Below are 24,303 nucleotides of genomic sequence, written 5' to 3'. Positions count from 1 at the left end.
GTCCTTTCACAGATTTTCTTTGCCCTTTTCAAGTCCTAATGAAAGTCTGTTCTAACGCTGGATCTCCCAAGCCTCATTACTCCAACCACACATCAGCTGCTGCACTGCCAACCTCTCTGAGAAAGAGAAATAAAGGAAGTAAAAGAGGAATGATACAGATGTCGACAGTGATAGATAGAGAGAGAGACTGAGATAAATTGAGGTGTGAATCTTACAAAGCCTGTCAAGAGCAGGTTTGAGTCTTATTTCATGGCAAAAAAATAAATACAAATATTTGTGTAAATGTAAAGTGTGGATTTTCTGTGCCATATCTTCACTATTCAGAAATGCAAAAAAAAATAAAAAATTCACAACCACTCCTTCTCCACATGTTGTATGCATAGTCAGGGGCAGGAAAAACAACATTAAAATAATATTAAATTAAAAAAACAAAAAGAAAACACCAAATTAAACAAAATAGCAAAATAAAACCAAACAAATTTCGACTACTTAAGCTAATTTGGCTGTGGCAGAAAAAAAAAAAAAAATAATAAATAAAATAAAATAAAGCAAAGCAAAGCATTAAATAAAGGAACAAAGAGTAAAGAATAGAAAAATGAAATTTAATTAAAAAAAATATAGCAAAACCAAATAAAATAAAACACGACTGGTTGAGCCAATGTAGTGGTGTCAGAAAGATACAGCAAAACAAATCGAAACAAAAAGTACCACAGTAATAAAAATTTAACCATCTTCTCTAACATTAACATTCTCGTTGAAGAGAAAGAATAGTACAAAAAGAAATTGTCTGGACACATTACAGTAGTGAGAAATGGAGATGAATGTGCCTAATTAAAATGCAAAAATCAGAAACAGTTCTAAAAAAAAAAAAAAAAATGTGCTGTTTTATGCAAGATAAAATGTCCTTTTCTTAGGATTTCAAGGTGAAACATGACCTAGTACAGGAAGAAAAAGAAATGAATCAGAAAAAAGAGGTAGTATCTGCATCAGTCTCAAAGGCAGTCTAAATGCTAGTTACCAGCTCCCTTTTTCTCATTCTCCTCCCTACACTCCGAAACACTCCTCTTCCTCCTGACTGTCTGCAACGTGTTTATCCAGACGGCACTGCTGTGCATAAAAACTACACATGTAAGTGCCACCTCTGGGTTCTCGTCCTGTATATACCTACCTCTTCCTAGATGACCAGCATCATGCTAGTTTCTTCCTCTCTGTTTTTAAATCAAGTCAAAACCTTTGTGTGTGTGTGTGTGTGTGTGTGTGTGTGTGTGTGTGTGTGTGTGTTGTAAAGGAGCAAAGAGCATTATATTTCAAAGTATAACCCTCTAAATGTTTGTAACATCTATACTTTATCCTCAAATGTACAGCCTGACTCCAATTCGTCTCAGACACTGATTAAGCGCTAACAGAAAAAACAACACAACTTTTTAAAGCCTACAATCCACATCTTCAGCTTTCATTTCACACTTGGGTTTGATGCTGTATTGTGACGTTTCACAGATAGAGCCTTAATCAGATTTGCTCCACGGCTGTCCTCTAGAGTCAGTGTCACCCATTTGGTTTCATCTCTTCCGTTTCTCTTTCTCTTACCAAGTGGGCCTCTTTTGGAAATGAGGTCCTTCAAAAAGCCACTTCACAATGGGAAACAGGATGTACTTCCTGAACTTTTTCTCATTTGCATCCCGAGCTAACTGGAAACTTTTGCCCATCAGGGTTCCTTGAGTTTGTAAATAACTTGTACAATTGAGGCCAATTATCAAGCTCAATGATTTCAAATCGACATGATCTGTCCCTAGCAGAGCAGGAGAAGTCAAGAGAAACAAAATACTGACAACACCCAGATCAATAGGAAGAGAAAGTTTTGCTTAAAGTGTGAAGAGAACTAGAAGCAGCATGATGCTAAGGTGTTTTGGAGGGTTGCTATGATCATTGATTTGTTGACTAATTTTAGAACATTTGAATGTGGTTGCCAAGGTGTTTTTACCTGGTAGTTTCTATCTAGTCAAAGGAGCCCATCTCCAAGTGTCTGTGATGTTTTGGTCTATAATTACAGCTTAATGCATAAGTAATGGCTTTTTCTGTGGAAAAAGTTACATTCAAAACTATAACACTATACTATATTATAACACTGAAACATATTTTGGAAAAACAATCATTACATTTTTATACAACTTTTAATGCACAGAGCATGTGCTATTTTAACAAGTGTACAGGTGTTTGTACATGAATATGACGGGGGGAAAAATGTGTTCAATATGCTCATTTGCTAATTTTTCTCTAATTGTCTATGGGAAATATATATATATATATATATATATATATATATATATATTCCATGAGACAAAATAATAACTGATGGGTGTTTCACCCATGTCATTCACGTCACCCGGTGTCTATTTGCATCTTTGCATTGTATTTGTATGTAACCTACTCACTCAAATAATTAAATTTGCTTGTGGTGTACCATAAGAGTCACTGTTAATTCCCCTTACCACACTTTTGCTTGTCAGTAAAGTGATTCCATATCCAAAATAAAAAAAAAAAACACTTGAAGACTTTGTGTACCTGATAAATGAGAGTGAAACTACAGCATGTGTATAACACTTGTTGTCCAAACACGATGAACCTATCTTTTTGTCTGTTTCTGTGTCAGATGACGGACAGATCTCATTGTTTCCCGTCGTGACACTGATGAACCGCTTCAGATCCTCTACGGATCCACATGCAACTGTCTCCCGGATCCCAAAATCCTTATTTGAAATGGCCTCATTCTGTGTAAAACATGACTGGCAGGCAATTATTTTTCTTAAAGCTGGACTTCATTTTTTTCTTTGATGTCCTAGAGAACCTCTCCTTTTTCATAAGCTGACGGTGTCTACAGAAAAACAAAGTTCCGTCAGACAGCCAGCTTCACGAAGCTTCAGCTATCACAAGTACGGGAGAATGGGACCTTAAAAAAACATAACGACGGTGAAAGTAGACCACAAAGTGACAGCCATCTCAGAGGGAACCAAGGGAATGCTGTGCACACACACATTCCTCATTCTAATTGCCACCCATTTATTTATAGGTTGTGATTGCCTGAAAGAATGATGGGCTTGATTTGCCCATCTGCTGGTCCTGATACCACAGGAAAGTTAAGATGGGAATTAGGCAAGATGTATTCCTTCGGTAAGTAGGTAAATAGCATAGAGAGATGGAGTAGAAGCATCATTTTGCCTGAATTTTATTAGACAAAGAGCATGAACAAGGCTAGTTGAAAGCTATTGATTTAGCTCCCAGAAGTGAGTAAATTCTGCGTGCATGTGAGGTAATGCCAACCCTCCAGAGTTGTTTTCTGATTTCTTTGCTGCAGTCCAGCCGCCCCGAGGTCCCTAACTCATTCACTTGGAGACAGGTGGACAGATACTGCATGTCACAGCCAAAGATGATTGGTGACCTTCCAACTTCGACCATTGCGAAATCAATACGAGAATTTTTCACACATCATTTCACCTGCCACTCTTGCAAACTGACGCACGTCAAATTTATGGCACCTAGAGAGGGAAAGCTAATAGAATCACACATTTATAATGTAAAGGGATAGTTCCCACAAAAATAAATGCCAATAGAAGCTTAGCTTCAACTGTTTTGGTCCATATAATCTTGATTTAAGAATGTTTTAATATTTCACTGGCAAAACAAGACAAAACACGGATTAAGAAAATCATTTTTGCTGTGTGTTTCAATGACTTCCAGGGACTTATTTAACAAATTCTAATTAGCAAGTGCCACTAATTATACGGAATCTCTAGATGCCAAAAGCTGTTATAATTTGTTTTTTTTTTGTTTGTTTTTTTAATTCTGCATTATCAGAATTAATTTCTCAATTTGAACATTCTGCATGGTTTTACTCAGGCTAAACGGAGAGCAGGCAAACAACGGCAAGAAGCAATAAATGCAACAAACAAGGCCAAAACAAAAGCACTTAATTACAGAGATTTCGATTTAAAGGGCTCTTAGTTAAGGTATTATCCACTCTGTCCCAACAGCCTTCTAGATTAAATGAACACAAGGTGCGACAAGAGGAAACCGCTGCAATGCGGTCTGCTGACGGGCCGTGAAGAAGCACTTAGGGGCTTCTCAAATTCCACATTTAAAATGCAAACCATTTAAATGAACTGCAACAAGGTTCATCTGTAACAGCTCCAGTAACAGCATATGGGACTGGTTTGGATTTTGGCAGCTGTATAGAGATGTGTTTGACATTATATACAAATCGCATATTGGAAATCACACAAGGGTAGTTAGTCTAGCAATCCCCAAGGGGCGAAGCATACGTGACCTCTTGTTCGGAAGCAACAGAACGTGCTGTACAAAGTATGCCACGTGAAACCAGCTAAATGGTACGTCTGCAAATTATGTATGTCTATGCATGCCTATGCACAGCCGCACAGGTGTCTAATTGCTGACAAGAGGCTAGAACCTTCAAATGTGTGCCAGCTAGCCCATTAGAGAGAGGGAAAGCACAGGTGTTTTTCCACAAGCACAGCTCTAGTTTTCAGAAAGTTCTAGAGAAAGCAATTTAAAATGCTAAATTCCATAATAATAATAATAATAATAATAATAGATTATTAATAATAGTAATAACATTAAAAATATTCAGAGGGTGGACATTGAGGAGTAGCTACAGTATGTAAGCATAATAAAATCTAGATATGAAATAAAAATAGAATATATGTAATATTAATAATATAATATTGATTTAAATTCATATAATTTACCATATTTATATATACGAATGTATTATACTCGCTGCTACTCACTGTCCAATAATAAAGCATAATAGTAATAATAGTAATAATAATAAAAATAATAATTATATATCTGTTATATATCAGTATATACAGTATGCATGTGTGTGTGTGTTTAATGAAATACAAATACTAATAATAAAATTCAAAGAAAATCTTGTTGATCCAAAGTGTGGTCATAATGTAATAATATTATACAAAACATACAACATTACTATATATATATATATATATATATATATATATATATATATATATATATATATATATATATATATATATATATATATATATATATATATATATATATATATATATATATAATTATATCTTTTCTTTTTCTTTTTTTTTTCTTTTGTACACACACACACACACAGTCTTATTGGTCCCAAAGTCTGGTCAACATAGCTGCATATTAAACATAAGTTTGCTGTATAGTAATTAAAGTAGTAACTATGCAGTTAGCATAATTTGCATTTGGGGTCTCTAGAATATTACAGCTAAAATATAAAATAACACACATTATTTAACAATAAATATTAAAGGGACAGGACGGATACAAGATAGGATACTGTGATGCACCTGAAAACCTTTTCTGTAGATTCGACAATGATCATTGTCACAACAAGAACCTGTCGACTTTGAAAGGATGTGCGTTATTTAGAGAGGAGCTATTTGCTCTATTGTCCTACTTTAAGAAGCAGAACCCAAACTCAGTTTTATAGCACAATTAGTAAACATCATGCACACTCGGTTGGAGTACTTTTACCTCAGAGATAGCTTGGCATCTCATAAAGACTGGGAATGAATCCTTGTTCATTGACAACCTGCAGAGTCAAGCTTTAATGGGAAATCCAATAATGGAAAAGTCCATAATTCCTGGCCAGGTTTAAAAATACAGCAAAATAAGAGTTAACCTCCTCCGGCTGGCTGGGGGCCACTAAACACCAAGCTGTGAACCAAAGGCGGAGCACAGGAAGTGGCCCTCAGTGGATTCATTTATCCTTATCCATCAACCCACTATTGCCACTTTTTCATCCGTCTATTTTACATGCCATCCGTCCTTTTCTTCCTCGCCTCCTTTACTGTGCCTCTCCCAATCTTCACAAATGAATAATTAAGGAAGATGGCTTGTAATTACACAACAATTATTCCTAGCTACTTAAAAATGTAAAGATTTCCTCATGAAACATTAAGAAGCCAGAGTGCTCATTTGAGAGGAGCCCCAGGGAGAGAACCCATCCAGTGAGGACACCGTCCCAGTGCACAGGTCAGTCACATAGGAGAACTCAACTCCAACCTGAGGGCATCTACACATGCTGATGTAAACACTGCAGCTAAAATATCCAGACGATGACAGAAAGCAAAGTGGGAAAGGAAAGGTCGGGAAAGATCCACAAGCCAGGATTAGAAGGGATGCCCGTAGCACAACAGCGCTTTATGTCACGCACTGCCATGAGGCAATCGGCATTATTGCTGTTTATAGGAATATAAGAAATTAAAAATATATAAATAAATAACAATATTATTATTAGCATAAATAATAAAAATAACAACAATAATAATAATAATAATAATAATAATAATAATAATAATAATAATTATTACTTATTTATTGTTTAGATATATAAATAATAATGATGATAATAATAATAATAATAATAATAATTAGGAATAACACCATTTAATTTTATTATTATTATTATTTTTTTTTTTTTTTTTTTTTTTTTTTATTATTATTATTATCAACATTATTATGAGTACTTAATAACCATATTTTAAATATTTTCTGATTGGCTGTCTTTTCATTACTTTATGGAATAGTTTGATTTCACGCTGGAAATGTTAGCAGGTTAGACATCGTTTGTGACATCGCTCGTGATACTCTCTTGGTTTAGCTGTCAATGTTTTTGCCTGGGGTATGAGTTAAAATAAGATGTACTTGTATTATCTGCTGAATACCACTAAGTACTGTAGGAATCAACTCAAGTTTAACAAAACTTTCAAGCCCTCATCCTCCCTCGCTTTCATTACCATACATGATGAAACAGCATTAGCTCTAACTGAGGAAAGCTGTCTGAATGTTTCCCGCAAAAGCAAAGCACAGACCAATCCAGCATGCTGAAGTTCCTTTGAGTGTAGCATAATTAGTTTCATCAGACATTTTTGTTGAATTTCCCATGTGCCCCTCAACACCGGTCTGCTGCGAAGTGGCACCGTGTACAAGAAACCGAACGGCCTGCAGAGAACTAGCATAAACATACCATCAAAGCATCCTTATGAGGGAAGTCCCACCCCTTTTTCTTCTTTAAACAACACTCAGACAAGCTTGAGATATTCACCAATTAGCCTGCTGTCTTGAAAGCAGAGGACTGTGGATTCTTTTGGGTCGCTCCACGCCTGCCTGTTTGAAGCGTTCTAAAGCAGGGCTGAACAAAGCTTGCCATCAGATCTCTACATAAGAAGACACGTCTCTGGCCGAGGATCTACCATTTTAACTGTCACTGTCACAGGATTTCGCAACCATCTGAGGCTTTTTTCCTTGTCTATGTGGGACCAGACGTCAACAGAGGCACTTTTTTTTCATAGTAGCATGTCACTGCGGTGCCAAGAAAACTTCATAACTCATATGTCATAGTTGCAGCTCTATTTGTGGATTAAAAGTGAAAGGGATTATGGGTAACATTTTAGACTGCAATGTCCAACACCTTTTTTATTTGTATATTGAGGCAATATCACACAAGCAAGAGTGCTGTTGCCCAAATGTGTTAATATTCAAGAAGACTGAGTGAAATGATTTGTACAGCACAGAAGAAATTAATATTTGAGTGTTTTAAACACAATATTGTTAGTTACTTTGAAACTAATTTTAAAAATAATAGACAAAGCTGCACAAACAGTCACAGTAATAGTGTTACTGAATGAATCAGACAAATGGATAATTCAATGACTCGCTCATAAAGACAGCCACTGAATGAATCAGTTGACTGAATCATTTAAATTACTCCTTTAAAAAATATATTTATCGAGATGCTAAAAATTGTGTGAATGAAAAAAATAAACAGTTTTTTAATTTACACACACACACAGATATGTATGTGTATATATATATATATATATATATATATATATATATATATATATATATATATATATATATATATATATATATATATATATATATATATATATATATATTCGTACCAGACTGTTTCGGTACAAGGCTTTCGGCACGGTGCACGTGTGTACCGAATGACGAATGCAATATTTTGTATGCGAAAAAATAGGTACATTTTTGTGTTTCCAAACGAACATATTAAGTGGCGGAAGTCTCCGCGTTCAGCGCAAATCCCGCCCTGCAGCTGATTCTAAGGCCAGTGACACAACGTGTCAGTGTCAGTTGCTTCGCGTTTTCTGTGTCTTTACACACCAGAATCATGCCTGACGCAGCGCTGGGTGCTGCTGCTGCTGCTGCTGTAGGTGACATAGAGGGAGACCGCCGACAGACCAGGATCTTGTCTTCACGACAAAATATATCTATACTTCATGTTGAGCATAAATATAAAGCCTACTGATAAAGGACACCATCAACAGTATTGACGGCAAAATAGACTATGTTTGACAGGTGCAATATGCCAGTGTGTCACCGGCCTAAGGTTTTCAAAAGGCATCATGCGAGTGTGAATATCACTACAACTAGGAAAAAAAAATGATTGTAATTCAAACGCAGCTCCCGTCTGCATTTAAACAGACCTTTGCTCTTAATTCCGATCGGTCCAACGCAATAACGAAATCTAAGCAGGTCTAAAATCTGCTGGTGCTGCACTTTACACTTTGGAAAAGTAATATTTTTTTAAATATGAGCAGGCCTACAAGCTGGGATTGGTAATGCTGCACTGTAATCATAGTTATTTATTTATATTTTTCATTATATTTTATTATATGATATTGGTTTGAGACTGAGAGTATTTTATTTAGTGGCAAACTTTGCAGCAGTATTTTATTTATTATTCTTGATTTTAATTTATATATATTTTATTAAAATGTATTTAAAATAGGTGTAAATAAATTGTTAAAAAAAGTTTATAGTAATAAATAACCTGCAGTTTAATGTTTGCATTTCTTTCCCTTACTGGAATTAAAATGAACCGAACCGTGACTTTAAACCGAGGTACGTACCGAACTGTGATTTACGGTGTACGTACCGTTACACCGAGATTAATGCGCAAATCCAAGCTGATAATGAACAAGAATTTGCGCAGCTTTAACAATGACTCCGTGTAGTAACAGCTGCTCTATGTGAAATCATGCACCTGATGGAATTTACCACTGATTAGATAACCCGCATTGCTGACAAGATGCGCATTAATCATCGGCAGATATCGTGCACCCCTAATATATATATGTATGTGTGTGTGTGTGTGTACGTATATGTATATTTAAGAATACACGCTACACACTCCATAGTCATATAAGCAGCAAGGAAAAACTGTTTTCTTATCCACTTGCTGAACAAAAAAAAACATGCTTGATGCAAGCAAAAAAAAAAAAAAAAAAAAAAAAAAAAATTATGACAAAACATCACATCAAATGCAGGAGCCCCACTGCTTACCCCATAAGCAAACTCAAGTGCCTCATTATCTGGTACATTTTAGCATTGCAAAAAAAGTGCTGAATTTCCAAGACCATTCATCTGTTCCAACTTCATGTTCCTGACTCAGCTCCACCTTTGCATATAGCGCCAAGCAACACTGATCACCTAAGTACAAGAGGGTATACAGCTGTTTAGCGCTACAAGACAGTACTTAAACATTCACTTTTCTGCAAGGGAACTCATAATTATGTATATCTTTAAGCATCCAATTAAAATGCTAATGAACGTTTGCTGAAGACTGCTTTCCTTTGGGAAGCGAGTAGAACAGCCTGTTTTATGCCCATATATTTGGGCGAAGTCTTTAATGCATGGCCATTCGAAGCCTAGTGACACAACGCAAATTTGCAGCCCGCCTTTGGCCTTACTTTTGAAAAATATAATAATTTGAGCTGAACTAAATTAAGCTAATTTACTAAGTAAGTTTGAAATGAAAATCACTGCAGAAAAAGTAGTAAACGATGCAATGAAACTGCTAATAAATAGCTCCTTATGTAGAACACCTTAATTTCCAAAACCTAATATAGTACTGTAGTACAAGGACTTGAATCAGTAAGTCATTTGTCGATCTCTTCATTTACATAAACTGTCTGATGAAACAGATTTACTAAAATGAATCTGATTTTTAAATATTACATATGAGAGAGAAACATTTCAACAGTACATTTGAGAGAGAGAGAACAATTTTAAACAAACCAGTTCACTATTAATATTTTAACAATACATATGAGAAAGAACCATTTAGAACAAACTGATTCCCTAGAATGAATCTAACATTCCAGTTCTACATATTAAAGACACAATCATTTAGGATGAACCAATTCATTAGAATGAATGATTCTTTCCAGTGCTACATATTAGAAATAGGACATTTAGAATGAACCGATTCACTAGAATGAATCACAACTTCTTGGTATATATGTATATAAGACCATTTATAACAACCCGATTCCCTATAATGAATCAAATATTCCCAATAAATTTAGATTGAATCATTGAATAATTTAGAACAGTCGTGTCAAACTCATTTCCAGGAGTTTAGATTAAACCCTAATTAAATACACCTGATCCAACTAATCAAGTCCGTCAGGCTTAATTGAAAATAACATGGTATATGTGTTGGAGCAGGGTTGGAACAACACTCTGCAGAGCTCTGGGTCCTCCAAAAATTGAATCGGAACAAACTGATTCACCAAAATGATTCAGACTTTCCATAGTTTTGGAAAATGTGCTAAGTTAGCCAACTCAACTGCTGATGCAATATCCTTGTCTTTGAATTCCTCTTCGCAACAAAAAATAAAGACACTCCCAATTCTGCATCAGTCAATGCTCCAAATCTAAAAGAGATCATTTTTGTTGTTGTTATATAGATGTACTAAGATATGATGAGCAGTCAAGCCATGCGAAAGCAGTGCCAACACATTCCCAGGGCAACCCTGGCAGAAGCTCAGATGGAGTAGCTCGCCCATGGAGTCCCAGAAGCCTCCTCGGTCTGCCTTCTTTTCATTGAGGCCCTGTCTCTGATACTGGCCCTTCATCGCTATATTCTATTTCTAGGACGGTGACAGTGGAGGGGAGCCAGATTCTCCAGGGTTCTTCTCATCTATCTTTAACTGTCATACAGTAAATAAATAAAAGGGTCTTAGGGGCTCCTGTTTTGTTTCAGAGCACAGAAACGATAGCAGATGGGAACGAGGCCTGCGTGCAGTGGCATTTTCTCCTCTTAAGCCTTGCACATGGAGATAGATAGATCTGAGAAGCTGATCTGAATGCAGCATTTTCTTGTTCCGTACAAATACATCTAGCACTAAGGAGCTTTTTGCTGTGATGTATACGTACAGCAGGACATGTCTAGTTTAATGCATAGCTTCTCGGCAGCATGCTACCAATGTTGGCGAGCTGACGGATATATAACTGGGTGGATAAATCAGTTTTGCATTATATTGAATAAAACTTTTTTTTTTAAAGATTTGTACAGATTTGTTTTACGTGGTTTATAAATTGGTCTGGCCAGTTTGACATATTCATTGCTTTCAAAATAAGACATACAGGCATGTCAGTAGGCTTCAATCTACAATCAATTTAATTGTTTTGTCTGCCAAACCAATATACTGTTAATGCCTTATATAAGATAAATAAATGCAAAAACACTTTAAATACTGTAAATGCCTTATATAAAATAAATGAACGCAAAAACACATACAATTTCCTGTGATGGAATTGTATTCAGGGGTGCAATAGACTTACATCAACACTCTGAGCTGTCCCGCTCCTCCCTTCTCTGGTTCAGGCAGAGCCAGTCAGAAGTGATATACTGTTTCACTGGTGTGTACTAATCGGCCTTCACAGGTAATGGTGCACGGAGGAAAGGAAAATCCCTTGTGATAGACGTTTGGGATGGTGGATGTGGTCGAAAAGAGAAGAGAGTGCACCCAGCATCAAGAGGCTGAAGGAAAAGTGGCAGGATGATGGGGGCCGGGATAGACTGAAGGCGACCGAAGCAGACAAGGTGGAGGTCCTGGGGTCTGAAAACGGTTGGTTAGTCACAGAGGGTACGGGAGAGAGTCGCGGTTTGAGTGTCAGAGTTTAAAACGCTGCCTGTCAGGCCCCGCCCCTGCTCTGGCAGCTCTAGTTCACCGGCTGACACATGGAGAGCGGTTCACAGAGAGCAGGTGTCTGCTCTCACGTGGCGGGGGTCATGGGAGGTAGAGGTAGACACCACGGAAAATGGACAGTGACAAATGACAGAGCAGCTCAGGCCATCACTGGCAACTCCAATCAACTGTAGAGAGAGTGAGAACCGACTGCAAGCGGGCAGAGAGGCAGGTAGAGATGGTGGTGGATTGAAAGCGTGTTATTGATCATGATTTTAAGCAGTCTGACAAGATTAGTCACTTAAAACACTTATCAAAGCCAACATGTAAAGTCAAAACAAGAAACCACTGATATAAAAAGAGAGTAACTGTTTGCACACAGGTGTAGACACCACATGCCACATAGCCCATTTGTCAAGTTTAAAGCGTTTTGTACAATAGAGAGTGTTTCAAAGCAGTTTCAGAGTATTAAACAAGAAAGCAACATAATCTGAATAATAAAAATGAAGCAAATACAAATTCTGCAATAAAGCAGCACCATTACAGTGGTACTTTCTGTAAACCTCAATAGTCTAATGGAGCAAAATAACTTATAACTTATGAACAACTTGCAAATTTGATTTTGCAAGGTGCTGGACCATTTTCCAAACTAATAAAACACTACATAGTATTGTACATATTTTGACAAAAGTTATTGGAAACATTAAAGTAGACAGTTGAATATATATGCTTTCTACACTCTCAGGAAACAAGATACAAAAGCTTTCCCTGGGGGCAGTACATTTTCAAAAGGTACACTTTTGTACTAATATTATGTACACTTTAGGTTCTAATATGTAGGTTTAGGGTACACTTTATTTTTAGACCTTTATTATCAATGTATATGTACATCAGATCACTTTTGTAAATTTAATTGGATGCAGACGCCAACAGTATGACAGATGTATAACCTTTATTAAAAAGAAAAGCCAAGAATATCACACTCAGTGCTCTGGAAAACATTGCATTTGCTTTATAATTGCATAATGTTAATGCCATTACACTGTTCTGGTTCGAAGTTAAGCATCACCTAAAGCTTCCTGGCCAAAGAATGAGATTATTTAGATACAAGGCCACTGCTAAGAGGAGGAGTTTTAGTCCACTTGTCCTTTTGGCAGGGTATCTATCTTTGAAGGACGACAAGCAGCGGATGCTTAATAGAATCATTTGTTTTCTTGTCCTGTTCTTTTTTGTTTTAAAAGCCCCTTTTCCCTCCCTTCTTCTTCCGATGTTATATCACCAGATGAATCTTTGCATTCCCTAAAGGGAAGGTGCTGAACTCTGAAATAGTACAGCGAGTTGGAATCGTTGCATCAGATAAAAATGGACGCAGGTAAAATATGAATGTGATTCCAAGCCCACCAAGAATCAAGGGAAGGGAGGGGAAGGCAAGGGAAAATTAAGTCCAAAAGAAAGAAAGAAAGAAAGAAGGGACACTGAAAGCACAGTATGAACAAACAGAAAAAGCTGCAAAGATGAAGGGTAGAAAGGAAGGTAGTTGGTAGAAAATACAAGTAGAAAGAACAAATGAAGGACCTAAAGAAAGACAATTGTTTGACAGTGCAACAATGAAATGGGTCATTCCCAGCTACAAAGGCAGAAACATATGAAAGAAATGCTTTATATGGCAGATTTCACAGTAAAGCAAACTCAGCACTACACCTGGTGAGGTCAGAATCAAATCACATCTGTGAAGCAGCAAGACCAGAACTGAGGAAAGCTGATGTTTGTGTGTGTGTGTGTGTGTGTGTGTGTTGGGAGAGATTGGGTGCCTGTAGCCACTGTAGATGGTTGAACTGCAGTGGCTACAGGCACCCAATCTCTCCCAACACACACACACGACTTACTGTACAGTGCATTCAGGTTAACATTTTTTACCTAACTTGTTCACTGGGAATCAAACCCACAACCTTGCGCTGCTAACGCAATGCTCTATCACTTGAGCCACAGGAACACTATTATACCATTATATAATACTATTATTAGTATTACTTCTACTTCTACTATTTATAATAATAATAATAATAATAATAATAATAATAATAATAATAATAATAATAATAAAAGTTATAAACTGTGATAAGTAATTAATAAAATAAAAATGTAATAAATAAACAAAATAATATAACACTAATTTGTTAAAAGAACTATAACAGCAATAATAATAATAAAAATAACAATTATTATTATTATTATTATTATTATTATTATCATCTTAAATATACCGTTGCAATCACTAAATATATAAACATTTATTAAAAATTATATTGAAACTATGAAAACAAATGTGTTATACATATATATAAACAGATGTTTTAAAATAATAAAACAAGCTAATGTTTTATAGTACTTCAGATAAATCTGTATTTAATTGTTTCCTTAGAAAGCAATATCCGTCTGTTGGTCGTAGCATAAAAACTCTCACTGCCATTATTTTTACACAACAATTAAGCATCTCAAGGATGAACCTCCAAATCATTCATTACACAAGATAATAATCCATGGCTCATGAATTCATGCCTTAGACTTGTAAAAGAGATCTCTGGTGGGGTTGAGTTAATCATTCTTTATACAAAGCGGAGCGGCATCCGTTTCAAACACACTTTTAATTGACTTGAGACACCACAGAAGTCGCCACGAAAAAAAAAAAAAAACTTTACCAAAGGGTAAAAAAAAAAAAAAAAAAGCATCAAAATCTAGTAGATATACATAAATCACAAGAAGTGCGATGCGATATTGATGTTTTCGGATCAATTAGTCTTTAATAAGCAATATGCTTTGAGTCAAATTAAAGAAGTAACCTGAAGCAAAGTATATGAGCTCCATCTCCACAGAAATGAAGTCTGGAAGTGGAAAACTACAGCTGTCTATTTTATTGGACCAGAAGGATGAATGCAGGCACTGGAGATACAGATCTCTCATACAATATACACACACATATACTTTACACACATATTCTTTCTCAGATGTAAGGACTTCTGAGAGAGAGAGAGAGAGAGAGAGAGAGAGAGAGAGAGAAGCTTTTTCCATTTGTGTGAGAGCCCTGCTGTCAGATTTAAGATGGTAATAATGGGATCTCACTGTGAGCCCTCAGAGAAAGTTTAACTCAGACGTAAGATGCGGGCTGGAATAAGAATCAGGAGACAGGGAGCTTTAAACACCCTGTGGGTGTATCCTGCTACAGAAAGCCAGCGAAGCCTGGACTGGACTAAGATCTCTCCAGATATCTTTCCTTCGGTCTCCACGAGGAAGCATTTGAGGACACAACATAAAAAGTCATGTTCTGTACCTAGTAACATACAAAATGAAGACATAAAGTGCTAACTAACTGAATAGCCTCATTTACAAGTAGTACAGAAACATACTAATGTTTTTCGAAGGACTTTGTGCGTTCCCTGAGCCAAATCTTTTTCTTTCACCACAGGAATAGATTAAGATTATTTACGCCTCAGTTCATATGAACAACTCCCATTCATTGCATTGGACGAGAACCAAAAGAATAATGTAAAGTCTCAATACCAGAGTACAAACAGCATTTTCCGCCGCTCTCAGCCGAGACAGTCTGACAGAAAGGGCTACTGTTTGATTTGGAATAAAGGAATAATAAAATCGTTGAATAGGGTGACAGTAGGCCACATTTTATCCCCAGGCATGTACTGTTTTGAGGTCAGACTTGAGGGCCAAAGTAGGTCCAAGAAATTAAGCCTGATAATATAGCAGCATTTAGCACAATGAGGGAATCTGTGAAAATCTAAATTCATAAATATATTAAAAAAACAGTAATTGAATATTAATTAATATCAAGTTTTCTTTATTATTATAAAAACATTTTAGAATATAGAGAACTAAACATAAAATATATTTGTATAATATATGTATATGTATATATATATATATATATATATACACACACACACACACACACACACACACACACACACGTATACATATATATATACATATACAGTGGGGATCGAAAGTTTGGGCAGCCTTTGCAGAATCTGTGAAAATATGAGTAATTTTCAAAAAATAAGAGAGATCATACTATATGCATGTTATATTTTATTTAGTACTGTCCTGAGTAAGATATTGTACATAAAAGATATTAACATTTAGTCCAGAAGACAAAAACAATGCTGAAATTATTAAAATAACCCCATTCAAAAGTTTGGGAACCTTTGGTTCTTAATACTGTGTTCTGTTACCTGATGATCCTCGACTGTCTTTCTGTTTTGTGATGGTTGTGCATGAGTCCCTTGTTTGTTCTGAACAGTTAAACTGAGCAGCGTTCTTCAGAAAAATCTTTAAGGTCCTGCAGATTCTTCAGTTTCCAGCATATTTGCATATTTGAACCATTTCCAGCAGTGACTGTATGATTTTGAGATGCATCTTTTCACACTAAGGACAATTGAGGGACTCAAACACAACCATTTAAAAAGATTCAAACATTCACTGATGCTCCAGAAGGAAACAAGATGCATTAAGAGCTGATGAAGATGTCCAAATTTGTCTTATTTTGTTGAAATATATATTTTTTTCATTTAGTTCTGCCCTTTGTAAGCAACAGAAGATACTTGTATGTTTCCCGGTACACAAATTAAGTACAATTTACCTTGATCTTCAAATTCCAAAAGTTTTCACCCCCCAGCTCTTAATGCATCTTGTTTCCTTCTGGAGCATCAGTATAATATATATCTTTAATTCATTGTAAATATACATATATATATTTTTTTTAGCAAATGTCATCAATTAATTGTATTCTGAACAGCCACTGCAAGAGAAGTTTGTCTTTCTAAATCTGTGATTTTAAGAATATTGCTGGTTTACCTTGACACTAATTCATTCAGATCCCGCCTAAAGGCTGGTCATCCACATTGAGAAAACAGCATAAGAGGACAGGATAATGCAAAGACTCTCAATAGGGAATCGGTTCAACACTGCAGCTGGAATTGCTTACCAGATCGGCAATGAACAGGGTAAGGATCTGTCTCGGCACAAGAAGTCAGATTAAAAGCGCACACTGCAGTGATGAATCCTCTCATCAGCAGAAATAATCAAATGGCTAAGGTCACCTTTGTTGAGGAGCATATAGTGTGGAGAGAGGTGCACCTGTCAAACGTTAACTTTAGTGATGAGAGTTAGTTATGTTTTTATTTGCCAAACTGAGGAAAGACTGAAGCCCAAGTGCAGAACACTGATATAAACCCAATTGAAAAGCTCTGGAAAAACCTTGGCGACAAAGTTATGGCTAAGAAACTCACTACAGCTGTGAATGATCAATGTCATTATCAATGTATGCTTTATATTCTTGCAAAAATAGAAATTATACTGATATTCTTTCTTTTTGGAGTCTGAATAACAGGGTACAGGCAATCCCAAGCACAACAATCATCTTTGTGTAATTTTCTGGAGATCCAAACAGCTGGAATGATTCGGATCAAGCCGGAACCAGCAGCCGGACTTCTTCCAGCACCATCCAGAGCTCTTCCATTCTCTTGCTTAATCAGGTTAATCTCAAATTAATTAGCCTTGCTAAAAAAGGATTGAGAGTTCTCGCTTTCTGTCAACAAGACTGGGGGGTAACAGAAGGAAGAGAGTGGGAGGGTGTACAAGGATTGGTGAAAAAAAAAGACAAGGGTTGCGGTTGTAAAACATGGTTGGGGGGGGGGTGTCCCCATGGGAAACAAAATGAATAAGAGTAAGTCAATGAAAGTGGCATTGTGCCAAGGAAAGACACAGTCAGCGAACACGGCACGCATTCATTTAGAGCTCTGTCTGCGCAATACAAGGGCCTTGTGGGTACTCTGACATCGTTACCACTAGAAAGAGCCACTCATTACATTCCCAGTTGATGTTGAATGAAAAATACAACATGGAGACTCCAGGGACTGAAAGCATCACATTAATTATCCCTTTGATACATGAGCATTTGTGTTGGTTGTAGTGTAATTGGTGTTGCATTGTTCCACACGGGTCTACATGTCACACGTAATGTTCATTACTAAGCCATTATATGACATCCGGATGTATCCTATTCATAATGACTTAGGTGTCAATGGGGAAAATTTGAAATTTCTGGTTTTTATGTCAGAGCTGGGATGGAAAACAGAGTTGTTTCCCACTGCTACGGCTAAAAAAAAAACTGCCAAAATGCATCATGGTTAGCGAAACCGACTGCGCTTTGAAGGATTCTGAGAGAAGAGAGGAAAACAACAACCCTGCCAAACCCATCGGAGAATCAGGAAAGCATGACTGAGCCTAGCATCCTGCCATCCCAACACGTAACCAAGGAGACGGCTAACTACAGCGCCTGCTAACTGCTCGCCAGCAATGCATAGGCTTTGGACTTCAGACAAACCCAAGGGAGTCCATCCAGCACAGTGACATGAATCCTATTTAGAGACCAAAAGCGTGGCTGAAACTCCATCAGGCTCATTATTCCTTGAAATCGGTAAACACGACACCCATTATAACTCAGTTTAATGAACAATTAAATATTCACATACACATCTGAACTCCCAAAGAAAAAATGTATCAGTCCAACCCGATTTTGCCTTGCTAAATAATTCAAAATTTTAAATATCCAAAAACCAAGAAGCTCAACTTAAGAGTTTGATTCAGAGCAGATTGTTAAAATAGGAAAATTTGCATAGCATTTTAGCATTTCCCTTCTTCCTACAAACAACAGTTTCTGGTATTAAAACTGAGTCAGTTAATGTCACACTTCACTAATAACACAATGTGCCAAGTTTCCTGCTGAATAGTTTACACTGGCTTACCTTTCATGCCAAACTTTGAGCGTCTGCCATATTTGTTGATTAGCACAAACATAACGACAAGGAGAACGCAGGCGAAGCCAGCCAAGCCAACTGCAATCGATACCTAGAGGAGCAGGAAACACAACATTTAATTTAATTGAAGAACCAAAATATGAAATGAGAGCCAAATTTATAACAGTCTAAACCGGTTTAGCACTTAGCTTAGCTCTAGCAGCTCAGCAGTTATAAAGGATTACTGTATTTTTTTTAAACTGAATATTGGCATACTGCTTACTGCACATGGTATAAACTGTTTACTGCCTAATTAGAAGAAAAATCTTACATTGTTGTCACATTGTCTCATTACACTGCATGTTTAATTCACACTGTAAATGTTTAGCTATTTTTACTTAATATTCAAAGTCTATGCAAAAAACTCAAATGGGTAAAATAATAGGTATCATTAACAAATTTTTGATGAAAGGCTGTACAGAAGAAGGTTTAGGTGTGTTTTATAAAAATGGCTAACCTCATTTATTATAATTTATTAGCATTGCATCTTGGGAAATGGTATGCTAAGTTGCACATTTTGGCCAATTAGAGTCCAGCAACGACTGAACTTTGCGGGTACGGTCGGCCACGGGTCTCCAAAAATGGACCAGTGCAGGACTCTGTGGCCAATATAGGTCATCTGGGTATTCTACATGTACGCACAGATAAAAATATGCATTCTGTTTACTTTCTACACACTGCAGAAATAGTAGTATGCTAGCATGCTAAAACATTAGCTTATTTGATAATATAATAATTTGTAATGTAAAATGATATTTACAGTCTTTTATGAGGGAACTACAGTACAGGAATGACATAACTAACAACTTAAAATGCGTCAAATATTTCAATCTAATCTTGTGTCTCAAGCAGAAGGAAAAATGCAATTTTATAGCAAACCTACGAAGCATGTCTTGACTTGTTTATGTGATTTGTATTGATGTCGTAATCATGAGGGGTTTATGTAATTGAAGTCATAAGTTGCATATGGCAGCGGTAGATTTGATAAATTGCATGAAAAGAGAAGGGCAAAGTATAAAAAAGAAAAAAAGATTATAATAATAATTCAGGTTAGGTGTTGTAAGAGATGGCACAGCCAAGATATACTACCTTATGGGAAATACAAAGCATACAACTTAATATAATGTCTAAATGCTCCAGATCAACACCAAATAAAGACAATAAACATTAAATCGAAGCAGTCAAAGTGCTGGAATAAAGCTATCAGAAGCAAAAAGCTTTTCCCCATAGTTAGGACCTCCAAACAACTGAGGGCCATGCTCAATCTTTGTGCTTGTGCCCGAGTCACTATTAAAACCTTCAGATGAGAATATAATCTCCATCTAGTCAATTATAGCACAAAGATTAACAAAAGTACTTTTTTTAAGCAGCTGTGGAAACATATAAGCCACAAGGGAACCGGCAGATAGAGGAGGTAAAATGTGAGGGGAAAAAAATGAACATGAAGAAAATATTTTAGAATAGTTTGTTTTCAACACCTCTGCCGTGTGTTCCTGGGAACAAGATGTTCAAGTAACCTCATTATGCTTCATATGAGTGCTTCGATCTCAGGAGACAAAAATAACACTTACGCCAAACGTGTCCTCTTCAGGCCGATGTGTCATGGTTGTAACAGCTGTCGGAGTCGGACTCCCTAGAAAACAAACAAGAGTGTCGTTGTCTCCAGAAAAAGAAAGAAAGAAAAGGGATTTTTTTTTTTTACCACATGGACATACTGCATACTGTACATTACTGTGACCCCCAAAATGGGTAAATTACTTATGTTTTCACCTTTGATCAATTTAATTTATCCTGGCTGAAGTATAATTTATTTTGAGAGGTGAAAAAAAAAAGATTAACACCAGAGATTTCAATGATATAGTGTTTGTATAAAATTAATACAATTATAATTCATTTGCAATTAATGCAAAATGTAATACAATTAATTTAATAGAAAAAAATTAAATGATATGTCTAAAGCTATAGTTATATGTATATTTATATATGTATAATATGTATATATATATATATATATATATATATATATATATATATATATATATATTATATATATATATATATATTTTTTTTTTATTATTTTAAACTTACTTAAATATATATGTGCTTAAGCATCCAAATACATATTGGATACATTATTGGAGCATATTGGAGGCAAATGTAAAAGCAGCACAGACTTTATTTTCCCTCCATGTCATTTTCAATAAATTTTCACTTACTACCTACGAATCTACAGACTTGTTAATAAAACACGCCATAACTTAATTTGGTTTTGTCGAACCAGCCTTTAAAAGGTGATGGGTGTTTTGTGTTTACTCAGAAGTAAAACCATTTTGAGACAAAAAAAAAAAATCAAATTCTGCTCCTGAAGGGCCACTCCTGCTGTATAAATTTATCTCCCACATGACAGCCTGGAAGTTTCCAGTGTCCGAAGACCTCGATTTTCTGGTTCAGGTGTGTTTAATCAGGGCTGGAGCTAAACTCTGCTGGAAGGTGGCCCTCAAGGAGCAGGACTACACAACTTCTAGTTTTAAGAGAACTGTTGGGGATTATTCACTAAATATGTCTTGGGGCAAAATACTGTTTGATTAGACTGTTGCAAGGTTACTGCCATTTCGTTAGGGAGTCTGATTGTAGATTAAGGAGCTGCCTATTATTCATATAGTATCGAGCCGAACCCTAAGGCTGTTCATGGTAGCCCTAGCCATCTAACTTCATCCAGAGTTTTGACAGTATCAGTCTGTCATTCGCATTTCTGTGCCTCAACTTGATTAAATATTGTTAATTAGGGTGATATCAGTATAATAAACATTCTCGTGAAGGTCAGTAATCGTCTCTCGGAAAGTTTCTTGTTGTAAAGGATCAGATTTTTCACCCATACTGACAGATATGGTTCACTTTACGCCAAAAATACAAAACAGGTCTAATAACAGCACTCCCAACTATGGCGGCCGGCCATCTGAGAATAAGGCCGAGGTAATTGTTTGGAGGGTAGTTGTTTGTTCAGTGCACAGACCAAATGATGTGTTTCTAAATCATTCTTTGTTTTATGATAAACAAACCTAATGAATAAGTTACAAAAATTCATGCAGCAAACAATTAAAGGGAGAAACTCACCATATTCTGTGTAGTCTACTGAGAAAAGAGGGGGAAACACACAGTTGTATATGAAAACACATTTTTAAAACGTTATTGTACCATGATTAGCAATTACCCCTCATTTCTTGTGCAATTATGGTAATGTGTATATATATATATATATAATATATATATATATATATATATATATATAATATATATATGTATATATTATATGTGTATATATATAATATATATATATGTGTGTGTGTGTGTGTGTGTGTGTGTGTGTTTGGTGTGTGTTTGTGTAAACATTACATAATTGCAGTTTAACATGCAATTTTAAACTTTAAAGGAAATGATGTGGAATAGACATGATATTTCATATGATTTGCATGTACATTTACATTATATTTACATTTATTCATTTAAGCAGACGCTTTTATCCAAAGCGACTTATATATGAAGACAGTATAACATATATATATATAATATATATATATATATATATATATATATATATATATATATATATATATATATATATGTTCGTGCACACAATTAAAGTGCTGCGAGGTCAAAAAATTGTGTTTGGTACCATTTATTTCTTATATTTCTGAATTAAATCCCTAATGCCCACCAAGAAAACTTTTTTATCATAAACACTGTAAAAATAGTAATATTGTGAAAACGTATTAACGTTTAAAACAACTTGTTTATTATTATTTTAATATATTTAAAATTTTGCATGTGTGTTCTGAAAACTAAAACATTTTTATGAAAACTGGTGCATTTTGTGTGTGCGTGGGAGTTTTGGTCAGTTAAAATGTATCCTTGCTTAAGCATTCACTTCTATGACAAAAACAAATCATACTGACCACTTTTTATGCCAATTAAAAACAATGAAGAAAACATTTTGTATTTAATACTAAATTGTCCATAATCATCATCATCATCAATTCATAAATTATTTGATAAAAATGTTTTGTTTAAAACCAAAAATTTACAACACTTTTCATATATAAAACGTATATATATATATATATATATATATATATATATATATATATATATATATATATATATATATATATATATATATATATATATTTCACTGTTCTCAACTCAACATCTGTGACCTAACAGCTCTAATCATAGAAACACTAATCATACACTTCCACCAATACAAGAGAATGTGACTCTTTTTTTTTTTTTTTGATAACACAAAGTAGTTACTTTTGCATTCTTTTGTCCACTTTTACGGGAAAAACATTTTCAGTTGTAACTGACAGTTCACTCACTGGGAAAACATTATGTAACTGTAGGTTTTAAAATAACAGGCAACGTAATAGTGTAGAAATGAGTCACGTACCATCAAAGGGTGGCTGAAGAAAGTGGGCGTACACAGTTTTGACAGCCACGCCCAGGAAGTTGCTGGCCTCCAGAGTGTAATTCCCATTGTTGTGGTGTGTGGGGTTTTTGAATAAGAGGCATCCCTCTAAGTTGTCCAGATAGACATCCATTTTTGGTGTAACATAGTCTGTCGGCTTGATCTCCCTGCCATTATAGTACCAGCGGAGGGTGGGCAGGGGGTTTGCACGCACCGTGAAGACCATACACGTGTCATGCCTCTTCTCTGGCTCCTCAAACTTAATGATGACAGGAGGGACTGCAGGAGAGAAATAAAATACTTTTATACAGAAAGGATTAAATACTTTGTGTTACCATCCAACTTAATTCAAAAATCAATGACAATGTATTATTATAAACTGCGTTTATGCAAGAGTGGGACTTTGGCCTCTGGAGCACATGTAGATTGTATGAAGCCTCATGGACTGTTGGCTAAACGTCTAATGCATATGGGACACAAAAGTGGAAACACTTTAGGGATGTCAAAGTCATCATCGGATTGGTTGAATTCTATAGGATTTCTGCGAGACTTATGTATCGTGTTCTTTAACGTTCCACCTGGAAACAAAGATACCATGGGCACCAAACCCCCTCACGAAAGAAGAAAGCCGCTGTGTTTTCAACTGTGACGACGAGCGCTTATCTGGAACAGCTAAATGCTGGATTTTCAAAAGTATGTGAAATATTTAAAGTTTGTGACATAGAATCTTTAAAATACGTCTGAGAGTTTTACTCACCGGTCTGATTTGCGAAACATTTCCAAATCTCGAAGCGTGACGATGAATGAAATGATCTGTGATTAGTTGTTTGAAATGTTAGTCAAAGGCCTCATAGAAGGGCCTTGGCCAATGAAAGATGCCATGAATTCCAGACCTTCATTCTTCTCATTACATTACATTATTCAATTAGTTTTT

The 24,303-nt window shown here is 35.8% G+C and overlaps 1 protein-coding gene across 1 annotated transcript in view; it reads right to left on the bottom strand.

The window, feature by feature from the left end:
- LOC113095406 (NT-3 growth factor receptor-like) overlaps positions 1–23,648 on the bottom strand; it is a gene marked incomplete at its 5' end in the record, with an annotated part of 81,673 nt that extends 58,025 nt beyond the window's left edge. The window contains 4 exons of the mRNA XM_026260922.1: positions 18,854–18,956; positions 20,476–20,537; positions 22,019–22,036; positions 23,352–23,648. Of these exons, the coding sequence (XP_026116707.1) occupies positions 18,854–18,956; positions 20,476–20,537; positions 22,019–22,036; positions 23,352–23,648 (480 nt within the window). The remainder of the gene's footprint in view (positions 1–18,853; positions 18,957–20,475; positions 20,538–22,018; positions 22,037–23,351) is intronic.
- Positions 23,649–24,303: the final 655 nt, after the last annotated feature.

Source organism: Carassius auratus, unplaced genomic scaffold (assembly GCF_003368295.1).
Source record: "Carassius auratus strain Wakin unplaced genomic scaffold, ASM336829v1 scaf_tig00215715, whole genome shotgun sequence".
Lineage (NCBI taxonomy): Eukaryota > Metazoa > Chordata > Actinopteri > Cypriniformes > Cyprinidae > Carassius > Carassius auratus.
Note: the sequence above shows the minus strand (reverse complement) of the source record. Positions and strands in the feature narration are given on the sequence as shown.